General features: G+C 49.6%; 8 protein-coding genes across 8 annotated transcripts; 4 read left to right on the top strand and 4 right to left on the bottom strand.

The window, feature by feature from the left end:
• Positions 1–200: 200 nt before the first annotated feature.
• Positions 201–712, top strand: N7457_007918 (RNA-binding protein; the record flags this gene model as incomplete). The annotated part of the gene is made up of 2 exons (XM_057178961.1): positions 201–521; positions 575–712. The coding sequence occupies 2 exons, from the start codon at positions 201–203 to the stop codon at positions 710–712; spliced, it is 459 nt and encodes a 152-aa protein (XP_057027347.1).
• Positions 713–990: 278 nt separating this feature from the next.
• N7457_007917 (uncharacterized protein) lies at positions 991–1,598 on the bottom strand (the record flags this gene model as incomplete). The annotated part of the gene is made up of 5 exons (XM_057178960.1): positions 991–1,090; positions 1,219–1,231; positions 1,294–1,356; positions 1,457–1,472; positions 1,539–1,598. The coding sequence occupies 5 exons, from the start codon at positions 1,596–1,598 to the stop codon at positions 991–993; spliced, it is 252 nt and encodes an 83-aa protein (XP_057027346.1).
• Positions 1,599–1,874: 276 nt separating this feature from the next.
• Positions 1,875–2,527, top strand: N7457_007916 (cytochrome c oxidase subunit VIb; the record flags this gene model as incomplete). Its single annotated transcript, XM_057178959.1, has 5 exons — positions 1,875–1,941; positions 2,135–2,165; positions 2,228–2,309; positions 2,370–2,433; positions 2,493–2,527. 5 exons carry the CDS (start codon positions 1,875–1,877, stop codon positions 2,525–2,527), a joined length of 279 nt encoding a protein of 92 aa, XP_057027345.1.
• Positions 2,528–3,230: 703 nt separating this feature from the next.
• N7457_007915 (uncharacterized protein) lies at positions 3,231–4,419 on the bottom strand (the record flags this gene model as incomplete). Its single annotated transcript, XM_057178958.1, has 4 exons — positions 3,231–3,920; positions 4,020–4,118; positions 4,211–4,215; positions 4,269–4,419. 4 exons carry the CDS (start codon positions 4,417–4,419, stop codon positions 3,231–3,233), a joined length of 945 nt encoding a protein of 314 aa, XP_057027344.1.
• Positions 4,420–5,552: 1,133 nt separating this feature from the next.
• N7457_007914 (phenylalanine--tRNA ligase) lies at positions 5,553–7,099 on the top strand (the record flags this gene model as incomplete). Its single annotated transcript, XM_057178957.1, is given in 2 exon segments — positions 5,553–5,942; positions 5,954–7,099. The coding sequence occupies 2 exon segments, from the start codon at positions 5,553–5,555 to the stop codon at positions 7,097–7,099; spliced, it is 1,536 nt and encodes a 511-aa protein (XP_057027343.1).
• Positions 7,100–7,693: 594 nt separating this feature from the next.
• Positions 7,694–8,558, bottom strand: grpE (mitochondrial nucleotide exchange factor MGE1; the record flags this gene model as incomplete). Its single annotated transcript, XM_057178956.1, has 3 exons — positions 7,694–7,726; positions 7,788–8,213; positions 8,295–8,558. The coding sequence occupies 3 exons, from the start codon at positions 8,556–8,558 to the stop codon at positions 7,694–7,696; spliced, it is 723 nt and encodes a 240-aa protein (XP_057027342.1).
• A 702-nt stretch (positions 8,559–9,260) lies between these two features.
• On the bottom strand, positions 9,261–10,323 carry N7457_007912 (DUF3632 domain-containing protein; the record flags this gene model as incomplete). The annotated part of the gene is made up of 3 exons (XM_057178955.1): positions 9,261–9,536; positions 9,591–9,826; positions 9,903–10,323. The coding sequence occupies 3 exons, from the start codon at positions 10,321–10,323 to the stop codon at positions 9,261–9,263; spliced, it is 933 nt and encodes a 310-aa protein (XP_057027341.1).
• Positions 10,324–12,201: 1,878 nt separating this feature from the next.
• N7457_007911 (uncharacterized protein) lies at positions 12,202–13,776 on the top strand (the record flags this gene model as incomplete). Its single annotated transcript, XM_057178954.1, has 4 exons — positions 12,202–12,718; positions 12,746–12,972; positions 13,022–13,287; positions 13,347–13,776. 4 exons carry the CDS (start codon positions 12,202–12,204, stop codon positions 13,774–13,776), a joined length of 1,440 nt encoding a protein of 479 aa, XP_057027340.1.
• Positions 13,777–13,901: the final 125 nt, after the last annotated feature.

Genomic DNA, 13,901 nt, shown 5'->3' with positions numbered 1-13,901 from the left:
GGTCAGATGCACGTGATATCAATCTTCCATTCTGAGCTGGTAGCAAGATACAGCTTCGATTCAAGGTCTCAAATACAGGGATTTTCTTTGCTGTCGTGCGCACCTTTGTCTCTGCTTTCTCGACAATTCCGCACAATCCCAGCACATTGATATCCACATTAAAGATATCTGTCCATTGAGCCAGCCTGCAACTTTACATCATGAGTGAAACTACGCGCCTGAAGAGCACAGTCTACGTGGGAGGACTTGACCAGGGAGTTACTGCACACACACTTGCTGAAGCTTTCGTTCCATTCGGCGAAGTTGTTGACATCTCCCTGCCCAAACCCGAGCAGCCTAACTCAAACGAGGTCCACCGCGGGTTTGGATATGTGGAATTCGATCTGCCGCAAGATGCCAAAGAGGCAATCGACAACATGGATGGCAGCGAGATCTATGGGCGCACAATCAAGGTCGCCGCCGCAAAGCCGCAGAAGGATGCCAACGAGGGACTAGGCAGCAAGACTGCCATCTGGGAACAGGTGGGTTGGGATTTAACCTATGTAACTGCACTCTATACTAACATGGCCTACAGGAGGGATATTTGGCTAAACATGCCGTCAGCGAGGAGGATCGGTTAGCAGCGGAGGAGGCTCAGGCTTCAAGCAGTCGTCCGCAAGATCCGATGCAGGGTTTGGAACAATTAGATGTTGCCGGGCCGAAGCCCGAGTGAAGCATGCTACACTTTACGATAGCTACGACGAATATGACCAAAAAATACACAAGTCAACATGACAGTACAATTGCCTACTACACCATCAAGTTTCGAGCTCGGGAAGCCGGACTATGTACACGAGCTCCATTTTGGAGCCCGTCCCTCTTTTTTTCTTCACTGGCTTTTCTCAAATCATGCCCAATGGCTTCAAATTCTCCTAATCAACAATACAAACGGAAAGAATCCAAAAAACTGCGGATTGCATTCTGAGAGCTCAAAGAAACATAGTGGTACATTTAGTGCTCACGGCTCTCGGGGCTGTTGCGGTAGAGACGCAGAGTCTTGTCGGTCATCAGCTTCTTGCTGCAGGAGTAGACAGCAGCGCCAATGGCAACGCTAGAAATCACAGGTTAGTATCAGGAAATTAGGAGCTTGATTGGTAGTGAAGGAACATAAGGGGTGGAAAATTCGGGAATGGCTTCCGGAATCAAGCGGCAGGTAGTAGAAGAGAGGTAGAGACATACGCGAGAACGAAGCCTACATATCAAACAATCCGTTAGTTCAAATTTGCTGCGCAAAGTCACAAACATGGCACATACCGATAGGGAGCAACTCGGGGGGAACACGCTTGAGCTGGCGCAGACGCTGGGAGATGGTGTGGGCTATAGTCGCAGAGTTAGTTCAATGGCAATTCCCATAAATTTAAAGCCCTTCCACATGGCTCTATTGATCACCAAACGTAGTGATCTCAAAGATGCATACCGCTCTGGGGCTCCTTCTGCAGACACGAATTAGTAACCGAGGTGATCGTATGATCATACCGTACAGGAAGGGAATCACATACAGGAGTAGGGAAACGGAAGGCCCGAGTGGGCTGCATCCGCAGCATGCGAGTGGGATACATGGCGACAGATCTCGTAGTTCAACCCTGGGGTAGCAGAAGAAGAGTGGGATGAGGACGAGGTTGGAACACCAGCTTTCCAAGAACGTGACTGGCTCGGGTGTAAAAGCGAGACGCTCAGTGGCTCTCGCTTGACCGCCCGCGGTCATACCCGGCACTTCACAGCTTCAATCACCCAACGTCGCTCTTCCCGGCTCTCTTTCTCCCCCTCCTCTGTTACCACTCCACTCCAATCCTTTCTCTTGTGTGTCGTTTCTCTCGAAGCTACACATCGCAAATATGGGTGCCATTCCGGAAGCCGACCCCGATGAGGTCCTCGAGACAAAGCCCTTCAAGTTCGTGACTGGTAAGTCCACTCCCCCCTCCCGCGAAAACCGGGGCCAGGAACCCCATTGAAGAGTCAATGGCTAATTCGATCGCAGCTGGTACGTATACTTCCGATATTCATTCGCTTTTTGCGCTTGTCGCATGCGTGTGGAGCGATGTCCCCCCGATCGGCTGATGGATGGTGAAATTGACAATTTTCGACTGAATCGCAGGCTACGATGCCCGTTTCCCCCAGCAGAACCAGTACGCGATACCTATCACTTGCCGTTTCATTATTCCCCAGCTAACGTTGATTCGCTCGGCAGGACCAAGCACTGCTGGCAGAACTATGTGGACTACTACAAGTGCACCACCGCCAAGGGCGAGGATTTCCGCCCTTGCAAGCAGGTAATTTCGACCCTAACAATATATCAGAAATCCAATGGGCTTTCACTGACCTCTCTACAGTTCTACCACTCCTTCCGCTCTCTTTGCCCCAAGGCCTGGACCGACCGTTGGGACGGCCAGCGCGGTACGTATCAAATGGGTTTTCCCTGAATTATGTTTATGTATACTAACCTTTGTTAACAGAGGCTGGTAACTTCCCCGCCAACCTTGAGAAATAGATGATCAGCAGCTGTTTTGGGTTGGTTGAGTGAGCCGTGTCAAATTTTTTATGTATCGACAAGTTCCAATGTACTCTACTGGGTCACGCGAGGATACAAGCCCTCTCTTTCCTATTTCGCTCCGTCCACTTAAGGCAAGAAAGGATGTCTATAGACTCGACGTAATGTAAAGAGAATTGTTTTGTGAGCCGGTGCTAGTTCTCACTCCCGGGATATGAGCTGTCCCTTTTCTTTCATCAATAGATGGACTCAATACTGCAAACCAGTGATGGTGGAGACAGGTTGAAATTTCAAGCAAAACCCATATTATTTGTCCTTGGGGGAAATGCTTTAAATGCAATTCAGTGTGCATCTAATTCTATGTTGTCCCAATCTCCGACGGAAAAAAAGTATGCCCCAGCACACTGTACAGGGTCATAGGACCTAGTTTGAGATATGCTCCATGGCCCTCCTCGGCCTCGTTCGAATCTCTAATGAAAGAAACATCCGAAACAATGCAAGCTATATACAAGCCAAAATTTTGCGCGTGAGCTCCAAAATACACCACCCAAACAGAAAATCAGAGAAAATGACAACAAATCGTATATACCGAGAACATATCGGACAGAAGGCGTAAATGATGTTGGATGTTTGAAGTTAGAAGATATGAAAACTGGGGGGAGAAATCAAGGGAGGCAAAAAGGAATGGTCACTCTTTGGCCTTTTAGATGCCCTTAATCTTGCGGTAGAGCTTCTTGTGCTCCTCAAGGAAGATGAAAGTGGCAATAGTATGAGGGCCGAGGCGGATGAAGCTAGGCACCCAACCACGGAAAGTCCAGCCCAGACCTTCCTTGCGGCAAATATCACGCAGAAGGCTGACGATGCTATGGTGGTGGCCATCTGCATGGGAGGCGGTCATAATGCGAGTCTTGATCACGTCCACGGGGCTGCAGACAGTGGTTGCGACGAAGCCTGCCATAAAGGAGGCGGTGAAGTGTGTGCCCATGTTATCAGCCATGCCGGCCTTCTCCATGCACAGGCGCTTGAAGGTATCGTAGGAAGCGAGTTGGGAAGCAGTCATGAGGATTGCGCGAGTCGAGTTAGGCCACACGCCACGGAAGAGAGACTTGAATCCCTCTGTCTTGGTCATCTGAGCAATGCCGTGGAATGCGTTTCGGTAGTTGCGTCGTTGAGCGGCAGGGAGGGAAGCGTCATGTTGCATACGGACGTTCATCACATCGGCCGGGTTACCTGCCCAACCGCCAATGAAGCCGGAGGTACAGGCGATACCGATGAGCGCGAGCATACTTGGTGTGCCGGTCTCTGAGGACGAGGAAGCGCGCGACTTCAATTCTTCGTAGATACCGAATCGGGTTGTGGAGTATGTGATCTGACGCAGCATCGCGGCTGACAACTATAGTTCCGCATCCAATCCGTCTTTGATTAGCCCACTTCGCACGTTTGTTGATGGTCCTAGGCTTTCGCTATAGACCGGGGTTCTGAAATCACATACACCGCTGTATAACCCTGTGACGCCAGCATTTTTCACAATGTGTCCGAATGTTCCCACCATAGTCTTGGGTGCATCGGGGGCACGTGTCTGTAACCGAACCTATTATGCGGTGGGCGTATATCAGCGTCGGAGCTCGAATTCGTGGCCATGCATGACCGGTGTCAGTCCAACGGCTGGGAGCTTGCGATTACCTTTACTACAGTAAGGTTAGCCTACAGCACATGTTACAGTGGGAAGGGGGAAACATACCCAAGTCCAATGGATGTGTCACGGCTGCCGCAAAGCATGAGGCCGAACCTCCAAACCAGAACGGGTAATGCACCTTGTTCGGTTTTGACTGCGCGGGCGTCTGAACGGGCACGACCCGGGGAGCGACCAGCATCTTGCCGCTGTCTACCATCTTGTCGAAAAACAAGACCCCTAAATATGCAAAAAGAAAGGAGGGGAGAGTGGTTGTAGGGAAACGTAATTTACATTTCGACCTTTTTTCTCGGCTTTTTCGAACGTGACTTTTTGACGTAATTTTGGCCTCCAAATACCAACGGAGACAAATCAGACCTCCGAAGCCACTCGGCAACCCCAGCCGACTGAAAAAGGGAGCCAATCACATTGAGTGCCTTGATGGGTTCTTCCGATCTGCACCAATCAGAGCCTCGGTTCTCCGGTCTTTCTTTTGCGTGAGGCATCGTGATAACAACCTGTAATGGAGATACAGCCCTGGTCTAGATTCCTGGATATCATCTGCCCGCCTTTTTTCGGTCGTTGAAATGGATGCCGAGGGTATGATCGCACATACAGCCGCTATAAAGGCTTTATCTGTGACGCTCATCTGCTAGGATCCGGCTATCATGGGGATCTTCGGAGATTTCACGGATATTGGCCGGTTGGCTTCGGATTACCGAGCACTGAGGGGCATGAGATATGCAGGCTACGTACAATGTAGATCAACATTATGGTTATAAGTGATGTAATGGAGTTTAGGGCATGTTCATCATTGAACTGGGGTTTAGTCTGGTTTAAGGATGTTGTTTCTCAAAGGGTCCTTGTGCATGCACAAGGGTGCTATGTATATATTTGCAGCTCTTATAACGTAACCAAGAGCAAAATAATAGTAAATCATGATAAATATCACTTAAAGGTAACTGTCTGCCTAATTAATACTCAAATCTATTGCCTACCTAGATAACTACGGAGACTACCAGGTATACCTCCAATATATTGTCCCTGTTTGCTCGAAGAGAACCTTGGAAGTCATACTAAATGGTACCCCATAGTAGAGAGTGAACCAACCCTCAATTTAGTTGTCTAAAAGTTGAATGATCGGATTGTCCAGCTGAAGGCAATACAGAGATTCCGAATCCCATTCATTTAAGATCTTTCTTCCAGCAATAGGTGTATACTCAGCTTTATATATTTTTCAATTGTGCTGGGCGATGAATGTACTTCGGGGACTAATTTCGCCGGCCCGAACATCTGTTGATAGCAACGATTATTACAGACAATTCTCGCATTGACCAAATACCTCACCTAACAATGAGGCTCTTCGCTACTGGTCGAGCCCTGCGTGCGAGCAGTGGCCGCTGGTCAATTGCATCGACCCGACCCCAAACCGTCATCCCACGCTCCCTCCAATTGAAGCCCATCCTCACCCGCAACCGCGAATGGAGCTCAACCACAGCTCGCCGAACAAGCGAACAGAAACCCGCCACTACTTCTACCACACCCAAGCAGCAATCGACCCTCAAGATTGAAGGGGACGCTTATAAAACCGACGAGTGGACAAATACTCCTGATACAATCCTGTCCCATGTTGGCCGACGACTTTACCTCGACGAGAACCACCCACTCGCTATTACCCGGAAACTCATCGAGAGCCAATTCGCCGGCCCAAGCTACGGCAATTACTCAGAGAAGAACCCAGTCGTCTCAACAAGAAAGAACTTCGACGTCCTCGGCTTCCCCCGGACCACCCGGGCCGTAGCCGCACAGATACCTACTACGTGAACGATAAGACCGTGCTGCGCACCCACACCAGCGCGCATCAGCAAGCCTATTTCCAGCAAATTGCCCGCAATGAGAAGACCCGCCCAGAGGAGGTCGGTTACACCGTCATCGCCGATGTGTACCGTCGCGATGCGATCGATCGCAGCCACTACCCGGTCTTCCACCAGATGGAGGGCGCGATGCTGTGGAAGCGCCCAGCGACGAACCCGCTAGCGGCATCTGCCGAAACAGCAGCTAAGATCATGGCTGATGTGGAGAAGATCCCGCGCCATGATGTCGTCGTTGAAGACCCCAACCCCACTATCCACGCGCAGCGCAACCCGTTGCAGGCGGAGCACCACAGCGCCGAGGAGGTTGAAGCTATAGGTGCGCACCTCAAGCGCTCGCTTGAGCGCATGGTGATCAAGGTCTTCACGGAAGCCAGCAAGGCTGCCGCAGCCAGCAGCGGTGGTGCGGAGCAAGAGCCGCTCAAGGTCCGTTGGGTCGAGGCTTACTTCCCGTTCACCAGCCCGTCCTGGGAGTTGGAGGTCTTCTGGCAAGGCGATTGGCTTGAGATCTTGGGATGCGGTGTCATCAAGCAGGATCTGCTGATCAACTCAGACGTGCCGGACCGCGTTGGATGGGCGTTTGGACTGGGCATTGAGCGTATTGCGATGCTTCTTTTCAACATCCCTGATATCCGCCTGTTCTGGTCGCGTGATGAGCGGTTCTTGTCCCAGTTCAAGGCTGGACATATTGCGCGCTTCGAGCCCTTCTCCAAGCACCCCGCTTGCTATAAGGATGTAGCTTTCTGGCTGCCCCCTGCTGCTGTGACTGGTGGTAGCAGTGCTGCGGGTGGGGCTGTGCCCTTCCACGAGAATGATGTTATGGAGATTGTTCGTGGCATTGGTGGCGATCTTGTTGAGGATGTTACTCTCATTGATGAGTTTACGCACCCTAAGACTTCGCGCAAGAGCATGTGCTATCGCATCAACTATCGTAGCTTGGAGCGGACTTTGACGAATGAGGAGACCAATGAGATGCATCTCAAGGTCCGGGAAAAGTTGGTAGGAGAGCTTGGAGTTGAGCTCAGGTAAAGAAGACGTCGTGTTTTGTACTATATTGCCATCATTACGGAGAATATGTAAGATATAGCATTCCTCTCTCAGCCAAGATCAATCTATGATCTGATTACTTGTATTTTTAGTCAATCTTATACAACAGCATAGCGTAGGTATAGAATCAGATATGATAGACATTGCATCGTAAGCCATTTTGACATTTGATTAGAGCATAATTTAGAATTACGAGGTGAAGCCCGAATGGAGACGTCGGAGGCTATTTTTGTGCCCCGAAGAAAAGTGTATTATACAGAAGAGGAGGAGAGAGTTATCAGGGGACATGGAGACCCAGATGTCACGAAAAAAGTGGAAAGACACCAACAACACGAGACAATCCGTACGCCTCCAGGCACATGCAACAAGGGTGTATCATACAGCTGAATCCAAGAGACAAGCAGAGATATAGCAAGAGAGTTTTTCCTGGGTCCAAAAGCCAGCCGTTTCCGAGCGCAAAACCCTATCGTGATCATGATATATGACATATAGTACAGAGAGAAGTAAAGAGGAGTGAAAATGCGGAAAGAATCATAGAAGATCGAAGGATTAAGAATCGGAGTCATTGCCGACAATTTAGGCGTTCTTGACGACACCAACCTTAGCAGCCTAGAAGAAAATAGTCAGTCACCAGATCACGCTTAGAATCTCGTTAAGTGGTAGAACTCACCCGCAGAACGCGGCCGTTAAGACGGAAACCCTTGCTCTGGACGTGCATAACATCACCATCCTCAAGGCCGGCAGCAGGGGCCATGAATGTAGCCTCGTGCAAGTTAGCATCGAACTTCTGGGCCTTGCCGTCGATCTGCTCGCCGGGGTCGAAGCGCTCGAGACCGTGCTTCTGGAGGGTGCTCAGGAGGATGTTCTGGGTCATCTTGAGACCGGCGACGAGCTCCTGGAGGTCCTTGTTCTCTTCAGTCTTGGGAGCGGCGATCTTGTCCGCGGGCACGGCCAGCAGCGCGCGGTCAAAGTTGTCGATGCTGTCGAGGAGGTCCTTGGCGAAACCCTGGATAGCGAACTTGCGGGCACCGTCCATTTCGCGCTTGTTGCGCTCAACAACGTTGCGAGAGTCGGCCACAGCGCGGAGCCATTTGTCCTAATAGGAGCGCGGATTAGGATTTGTCTGTGAAGGACATGCGGAGCTACCCATGGCAGTAAATATGGGGAAATGACATACCTTGAACTCAATAGCTTCCTTTGTCTTCTGTTCGAGCTCCTTCTTGACGGGGTCCTCAGCCTCGGCGTTTTCAGCCTTCTCGGCTTCGGGGGTTTCCTTGTTCTCTGTCGAGTAGAGGCGGGCAGACTGGGGAGCGAATTGCCGGAAAGCCGGCACACGCGATTGTTGTGTCCATCGCAGCGCCAGCGGTGCGGTGGAGGAAGTGGAGGTGGAGAGGATGGAGCGGGCGGCCTGAGCCTGTCGAAGGATGGTTCGTTGGAACATTATGAATAGTGAGATGTGGAATTGGGAATGGGGACTCTGGGAACTTGAACCGGAATCATGGCCCTCGGACAAAATTCATCTGGAATCACCTGACCGCCTTGGTATGGAACAACGCTGGGCCGAAGGGACCTTCTTCTGCTTTCTATCAGATTACCGCTGATCGACGTCCTGCATTGAACCTTCGAAGGGCATATAAACTACTCATCTATTTCTTGTCGTATAGTACATGATATTTTGTATGTTGTGAACTGAACTCATAGGTAGGAAACACCACTGAATGCTACAGAATCTCATCATTGTGAGCTTTGTTGTGATTCAGCCAGCCCTTTGTCCGCAGCTTGGCGAAGAGTAATCAGGAGACTATGTGTCATGGACTCCAATTCTCTCATAATTGACTCTTGGCAAACACATTGGGGGGAAAATTGAATCAATAATTGGGCTATGTCGAATTCCATGATAGACCATGCACAGGCATAGAAACATCTCCAACACCTAGGCGCCAGAAGAACCCGATGGACCCTTTGTAAGGGAAACTAATAGGTTTCGAAGCTCGGGAGAGGATTGAGACATGCGCAGAACATACTATGATGCTGATGATGAAACATCGGAATATGTCACCCTTGAAAGTCCATTGGGTTGCCATGCAAGTCTGATTGGAGCTGATAACTTTTCACTGTTTCCCAATATCTCAACAAATCATGTTCAAGCTGAGCCCCGTTGCTCAATATCGTGCATCAATTGTACCATCCTATGAGCTTCATACCGTGTCATCTCCATCAGCTCATTCTGCTCGCCTATCCATCGTAGCCGCTCCTTCCAGAACTCCCAGCGAGCCATTGAGAAATTAGAATCTCCATTCCACAGGTTGTGATCGGATGATTTTGGTAGTTCAACCATAGAGAGGTCACACTGATCCATCAGGCTGAAGATGACGTCGCCGGAAATCTCAAGAAAAGGGACCAGAGCATGCACATCAACCTAATCTCCCAAGTCAATAATTCGAAGAGCCAGTATAAATTATCCTCAACTCACATTCAACGAGGTGACCGGTTGTGTCGGTGGCCCGTGGTTCCATGGATCCTGCTCTAATGTGACAACGAGGACCTGAAATGCCCTGCTGAGTTCGTTTGAAATGACACAATCTGGTGGATACATTGCAAGATGATGCGCATTGAAAGCGTTGATGCGGCGAAACATATTACTGGCCTCCATGTTACGGCCTCGGCCATATCTGAGTACAAAACAGGCTGTAATGGAGATATCAGCCACTGGCCAACAAAGATGCACAGCGTAGTTCGCAAACAAATTGGAACAACGGATGAAACGAACTTTGGTAGGACTCACTTTCCCAAGACTCGAACCAAAGAATATCAAATGCTCGCAAGTCTCTCCACTGTTCGAACCTGTCCTTGCACCACCACATGAGCCTCTGCTCATCGGTCATCTCCAACTCCGGAAGCGCTCGAATGGCCTCTAACAACCTCAGTATCGCAGGCTGATGACGAGGCATCTCCGTCCCAGTACCCCACAGTAACCATGAAACACTCTCGCCTTTGTCAACAGCGGCCACGATTCCCTGGCGGCTGTCGTTGCAGAGGGACATGAGCTGACGGGCTGCTTCGGCTGTCGGAATAGCGTCTGGGGTGCCATAATGATCAAGAAATTCCTCCAGAATTCGAGTTTCGTGAGCTGTTGGGGAATTGGTTATATCCGGATCAGTATTGGAGTGAGAGACGGGCCCCCACCCAAGGTAGTCATCACTCATTTGCGGTAGATGGTGGTGCACGTTGTCAGAGGGCTGATGTGATTCCTAGTCAGTATGGAAAAGAATTCACATCGGGCAGATGGGAATACAGTGAATGATATGGCGGCCCAGTGCAGAGAAGAACAAGGGAGTTTATGAGATGAAAAAAAGAGAACACTTCTTTTGAGGACTGAGTTGTCGGGGGCGACCTACTGACTGGTGGCCTGGGATCTAAGGGCGAGACAAGAGCAACACAACAACATCGACGAGGGAAAACACGTTTATGTTATACTGATTGACCGTACCCTTCCTTCCTGACTTGACAGATATCTGGACCTGTTGCTCCAAGCATAGCACACAAGACAAGAAACCCTTAGGGTACTCTCAAATTCATTCACATCCTCTTCTCAAGTGATCATGGTACGCCTTCTCGGCGCATAAGTTGGAAGGGACTGAGACCCTCCGTCGTTCCACTACGAAGACTGCCATGTTGCATTTATATGAGACATTGCGATGTATTCACTAGGAGAACTACTGAATACAACACCCGAAAGAATGTAGAAACCTGCTCCGTAGGTAGATTCGCTATATTGGCGAGCTTGAAAAAATATGGCCTGTGGTCGTGAGTATTTAGTTCCATGAGGACACAAAATTTGTTATCGGAGGAGATATTAGCAAAGAGCACACCGTGCCAACACGCTATCAATAAATAACGCAAAAAGATAATCCAAGGGATATCCTCCTTCTACCCGGCGGGCTTTTCCGGTATCATCCCATACGACCAGCGGATTCTTGGTCTATGAGTAGATCCAAAACCCGACTCGGGAAGCAACAAGCACCCCACGGTGGCTCAATCAATTTGATTTATCTAGCCAGTAGCTGCAGGCACATATATTCAAGAGGAGGGGTATGTGGATCAGACCTGACCCCGGAAATTGGCGTGATGTCGGCATGACCAAGAATCTCTAGTATAGTTCGAGTGATATATTTCCTCATCTTGCCAATATCCTCTCTCCCTATCGACAGCCCCGAGGGAACATGTCGAGCCCTGTAGTTACTAACCGTCGCACCTCTAGGCGAACATATGAACATACTCCAGGAAATCCCTAAATTACAGCTTGTGCAAGAAGCACTTGCCCGCCGGTACCCGAGGTCAACACCGCGGTGCCAGACATAGATTGGACGATGGACTGGGATCAATTCTTCTTCGAACCATGTCTATTCCTATTCGGACCTGACGTCCAGTTATCATGACATGGGTGTCGTTGGATATTGAAATATGGTGTGATATTCTATGATGGTTCAATGACGGTCAGCTTTGTACATATAAGGACCCAAACCCCATTTTGGGTTGGGTCCGGGTTAGAGTGCGTTATGGCGAAGTCTACTGTTTCAATGTGGCCTTAGCCCGTTACACTAGGCGAGAAGTGCTTATCCGCTAGACTGGCTACTTAGAATATATATAGGAACCACTAGTATCTATTAGAGATTATAGTGCGGTAGATCGATTCGAGGCGCGTTTGGGGCCCGCTTCAACCAGGGATAGGTCCCTACTAGTAGCGAAATAGCGCGGGTCGGGCGTCTACGAGTTCGAACCTAAGGAGGGGATGAAATATAAGAGGTTTAACAGTTGGGATGATAGCAAATAGGTACCTCTCTTTATTCAGTCTTTGTTCAAGCCGAATCTATACTTCCTAAATAGGCTTAGTAGCAAATGACTTTCTTTGTTCAGATGAACAATGCCTACATGTAGTGGCCCGTGGCCTTGTTAGTTAGACTTTTGTCAAGCTTCCTTTCTTCTATCTCTCTTTCATCTACCGCTGTTCCATCCATCACTGTTTCATCTATCACTTCTGTCCTTTCGATTCACACGGAATTGCAGATTTATTCCCATTAACCATGGAAAATCCCCGGACCCTTCTGGCAAGACGGCTTCCCACTCTGACACAACTTGGGGGAACCACTGAGCTCTCGGTTTCGCGTGAAAGACTGTGTGCAAGTTATATGCGTATCTGGCCCGATTTCCAACAACAGGCACTGGAAGCTTGCAATTCCATAACTTTCACCGGGGACGTCAGCGTTACAGATTCACCCGAGGGTGATTTATACTTTGTCGGTAGTGAGCTAGGGCTGACTACTCGGTTTGCGCGACACGTATGTGATGCTGTCTCAAAAGCTTTGTCCGTGTCAAATCTACCATTGCAGTTCGGAGACATGCAGGCGATCCGTCAGAACCCCTTGATTATCCCTGATGTCTCCTTGGCTATCCTTGGGTCTAATCCAGATCGGCTCATTGCAGCTGGGGAACTCAAGACATGGTGGACCGTCGACCTTGAGGAGATAACCGTGACGTCTGATTTGGACGTGCGGAGATACCTTGAACCTTTTATCGGTGCGTCATTCAAAGTCCGCTTGCGTAAATTGCTTTTCTAACAAACCATAGGCCAGGCTGTCACTTACATGAGGAGATTCAAACTGCGTTATTCTTTTCTCTCCACATACAAGTCCACAGTTTTCATAAAGAGAGAAGATGATTTCTGCTTCCGTTTGTCGATGCCCATAAGCGAAGACGCCACCAATCCCTCTCTGAGAGAATGCTTCGCTGGGTTTGCAGCCATCGCCGCGCATGACCCCGTCTACGAGGAAAATACAAGAATTGATACAAGACTTGTAAGTCTCCTTTTCTATCGAGTATGCAGATATTGATCAGAGAAAACAGCTCCACTCGTCGCGACAGCCCGGTTTTGTCTCTTCCCCTCGAGCATCTGCGTACCGCAGTAGGCTAAGCGACTCTACAGACTCGCCCATCCCTCCCATTACAACAGAGTCCATGCTCATTGGCTCCGACGGGGTTGCAAGCCATATTGTGAATTGCGTTGAGCTCCTGTCATCCCCTCGGTTGGGACATCAGAAGGCAGTGTTTGAGGTGGAGTCTGGTGGCGTCCGCTATATCGCGAAATGCTGGTCCCACGATCGCCGTGAAAGGTATGTCTTGTCCATGACCTGCGAGTCCTAGAATACTAAGAAGACCATTAAAAACATAGCGCTTCTAATGAATTCGAAGTGTACGAAAGTCTACACGAGCTTCGACCAAGTGGCTTCGAATATTTCACCCGCCTTGTGTTCTCCGGTGACATAATCTGCTCGGCAAAGTTCCCCGAAGGCAGGATCCTTCTCCTGGAGAAGGTTCCAGGAGAACAACTATTCGGTATCTGGAACAGTCTGCCGTTTGCTGAGAAGGCCCATGTGTTCAGTGAGTGCAGTAGTGCCATTCAGACTCTCCGGTCAATCTCCATTCGGCTATTAGATTCCGGAAGGCACAATATCCTCTACGACCGCATGAGTGGGAAGGTGACCCTTGTGGACTTTGAGGCGATTGACGACCTCGGTGGAGTGCAAGTGACGTCCCTCAACCCTGAGCTAGTTTCAATCTTTGGCGTCACCGGGATGTCCCAGTTCATCCATGAAGGATGATCGGTTGCTTCGCCTCTGTTTTTATTTTACTTCGTTTTTCTGTTTCTATCTTTAGCGTCACCGGCATATCCCAGTTCATCCATGGCGGATGATCGGTTGCTTCGCCTCTGTTTTTATTTTCCTTC

This window comes from Penicillium paradoxum (genome assembly GCF_028828445.1).
Source record: "Penicillium paradoxum strain IBT 22861 chromosome Unknown utg000007l_segment0_segment0, whole genome shotgun sequence".
NCBI lineage: Eukaryota > Fungi > Ascomycota > Eurotiomycetes > Eurotiales > Aspergillaceae > Penicillium > Penicillium paradoxum.
This window is presented reverse-complemented; position numbering and strand designations above follow the sequence as displayed.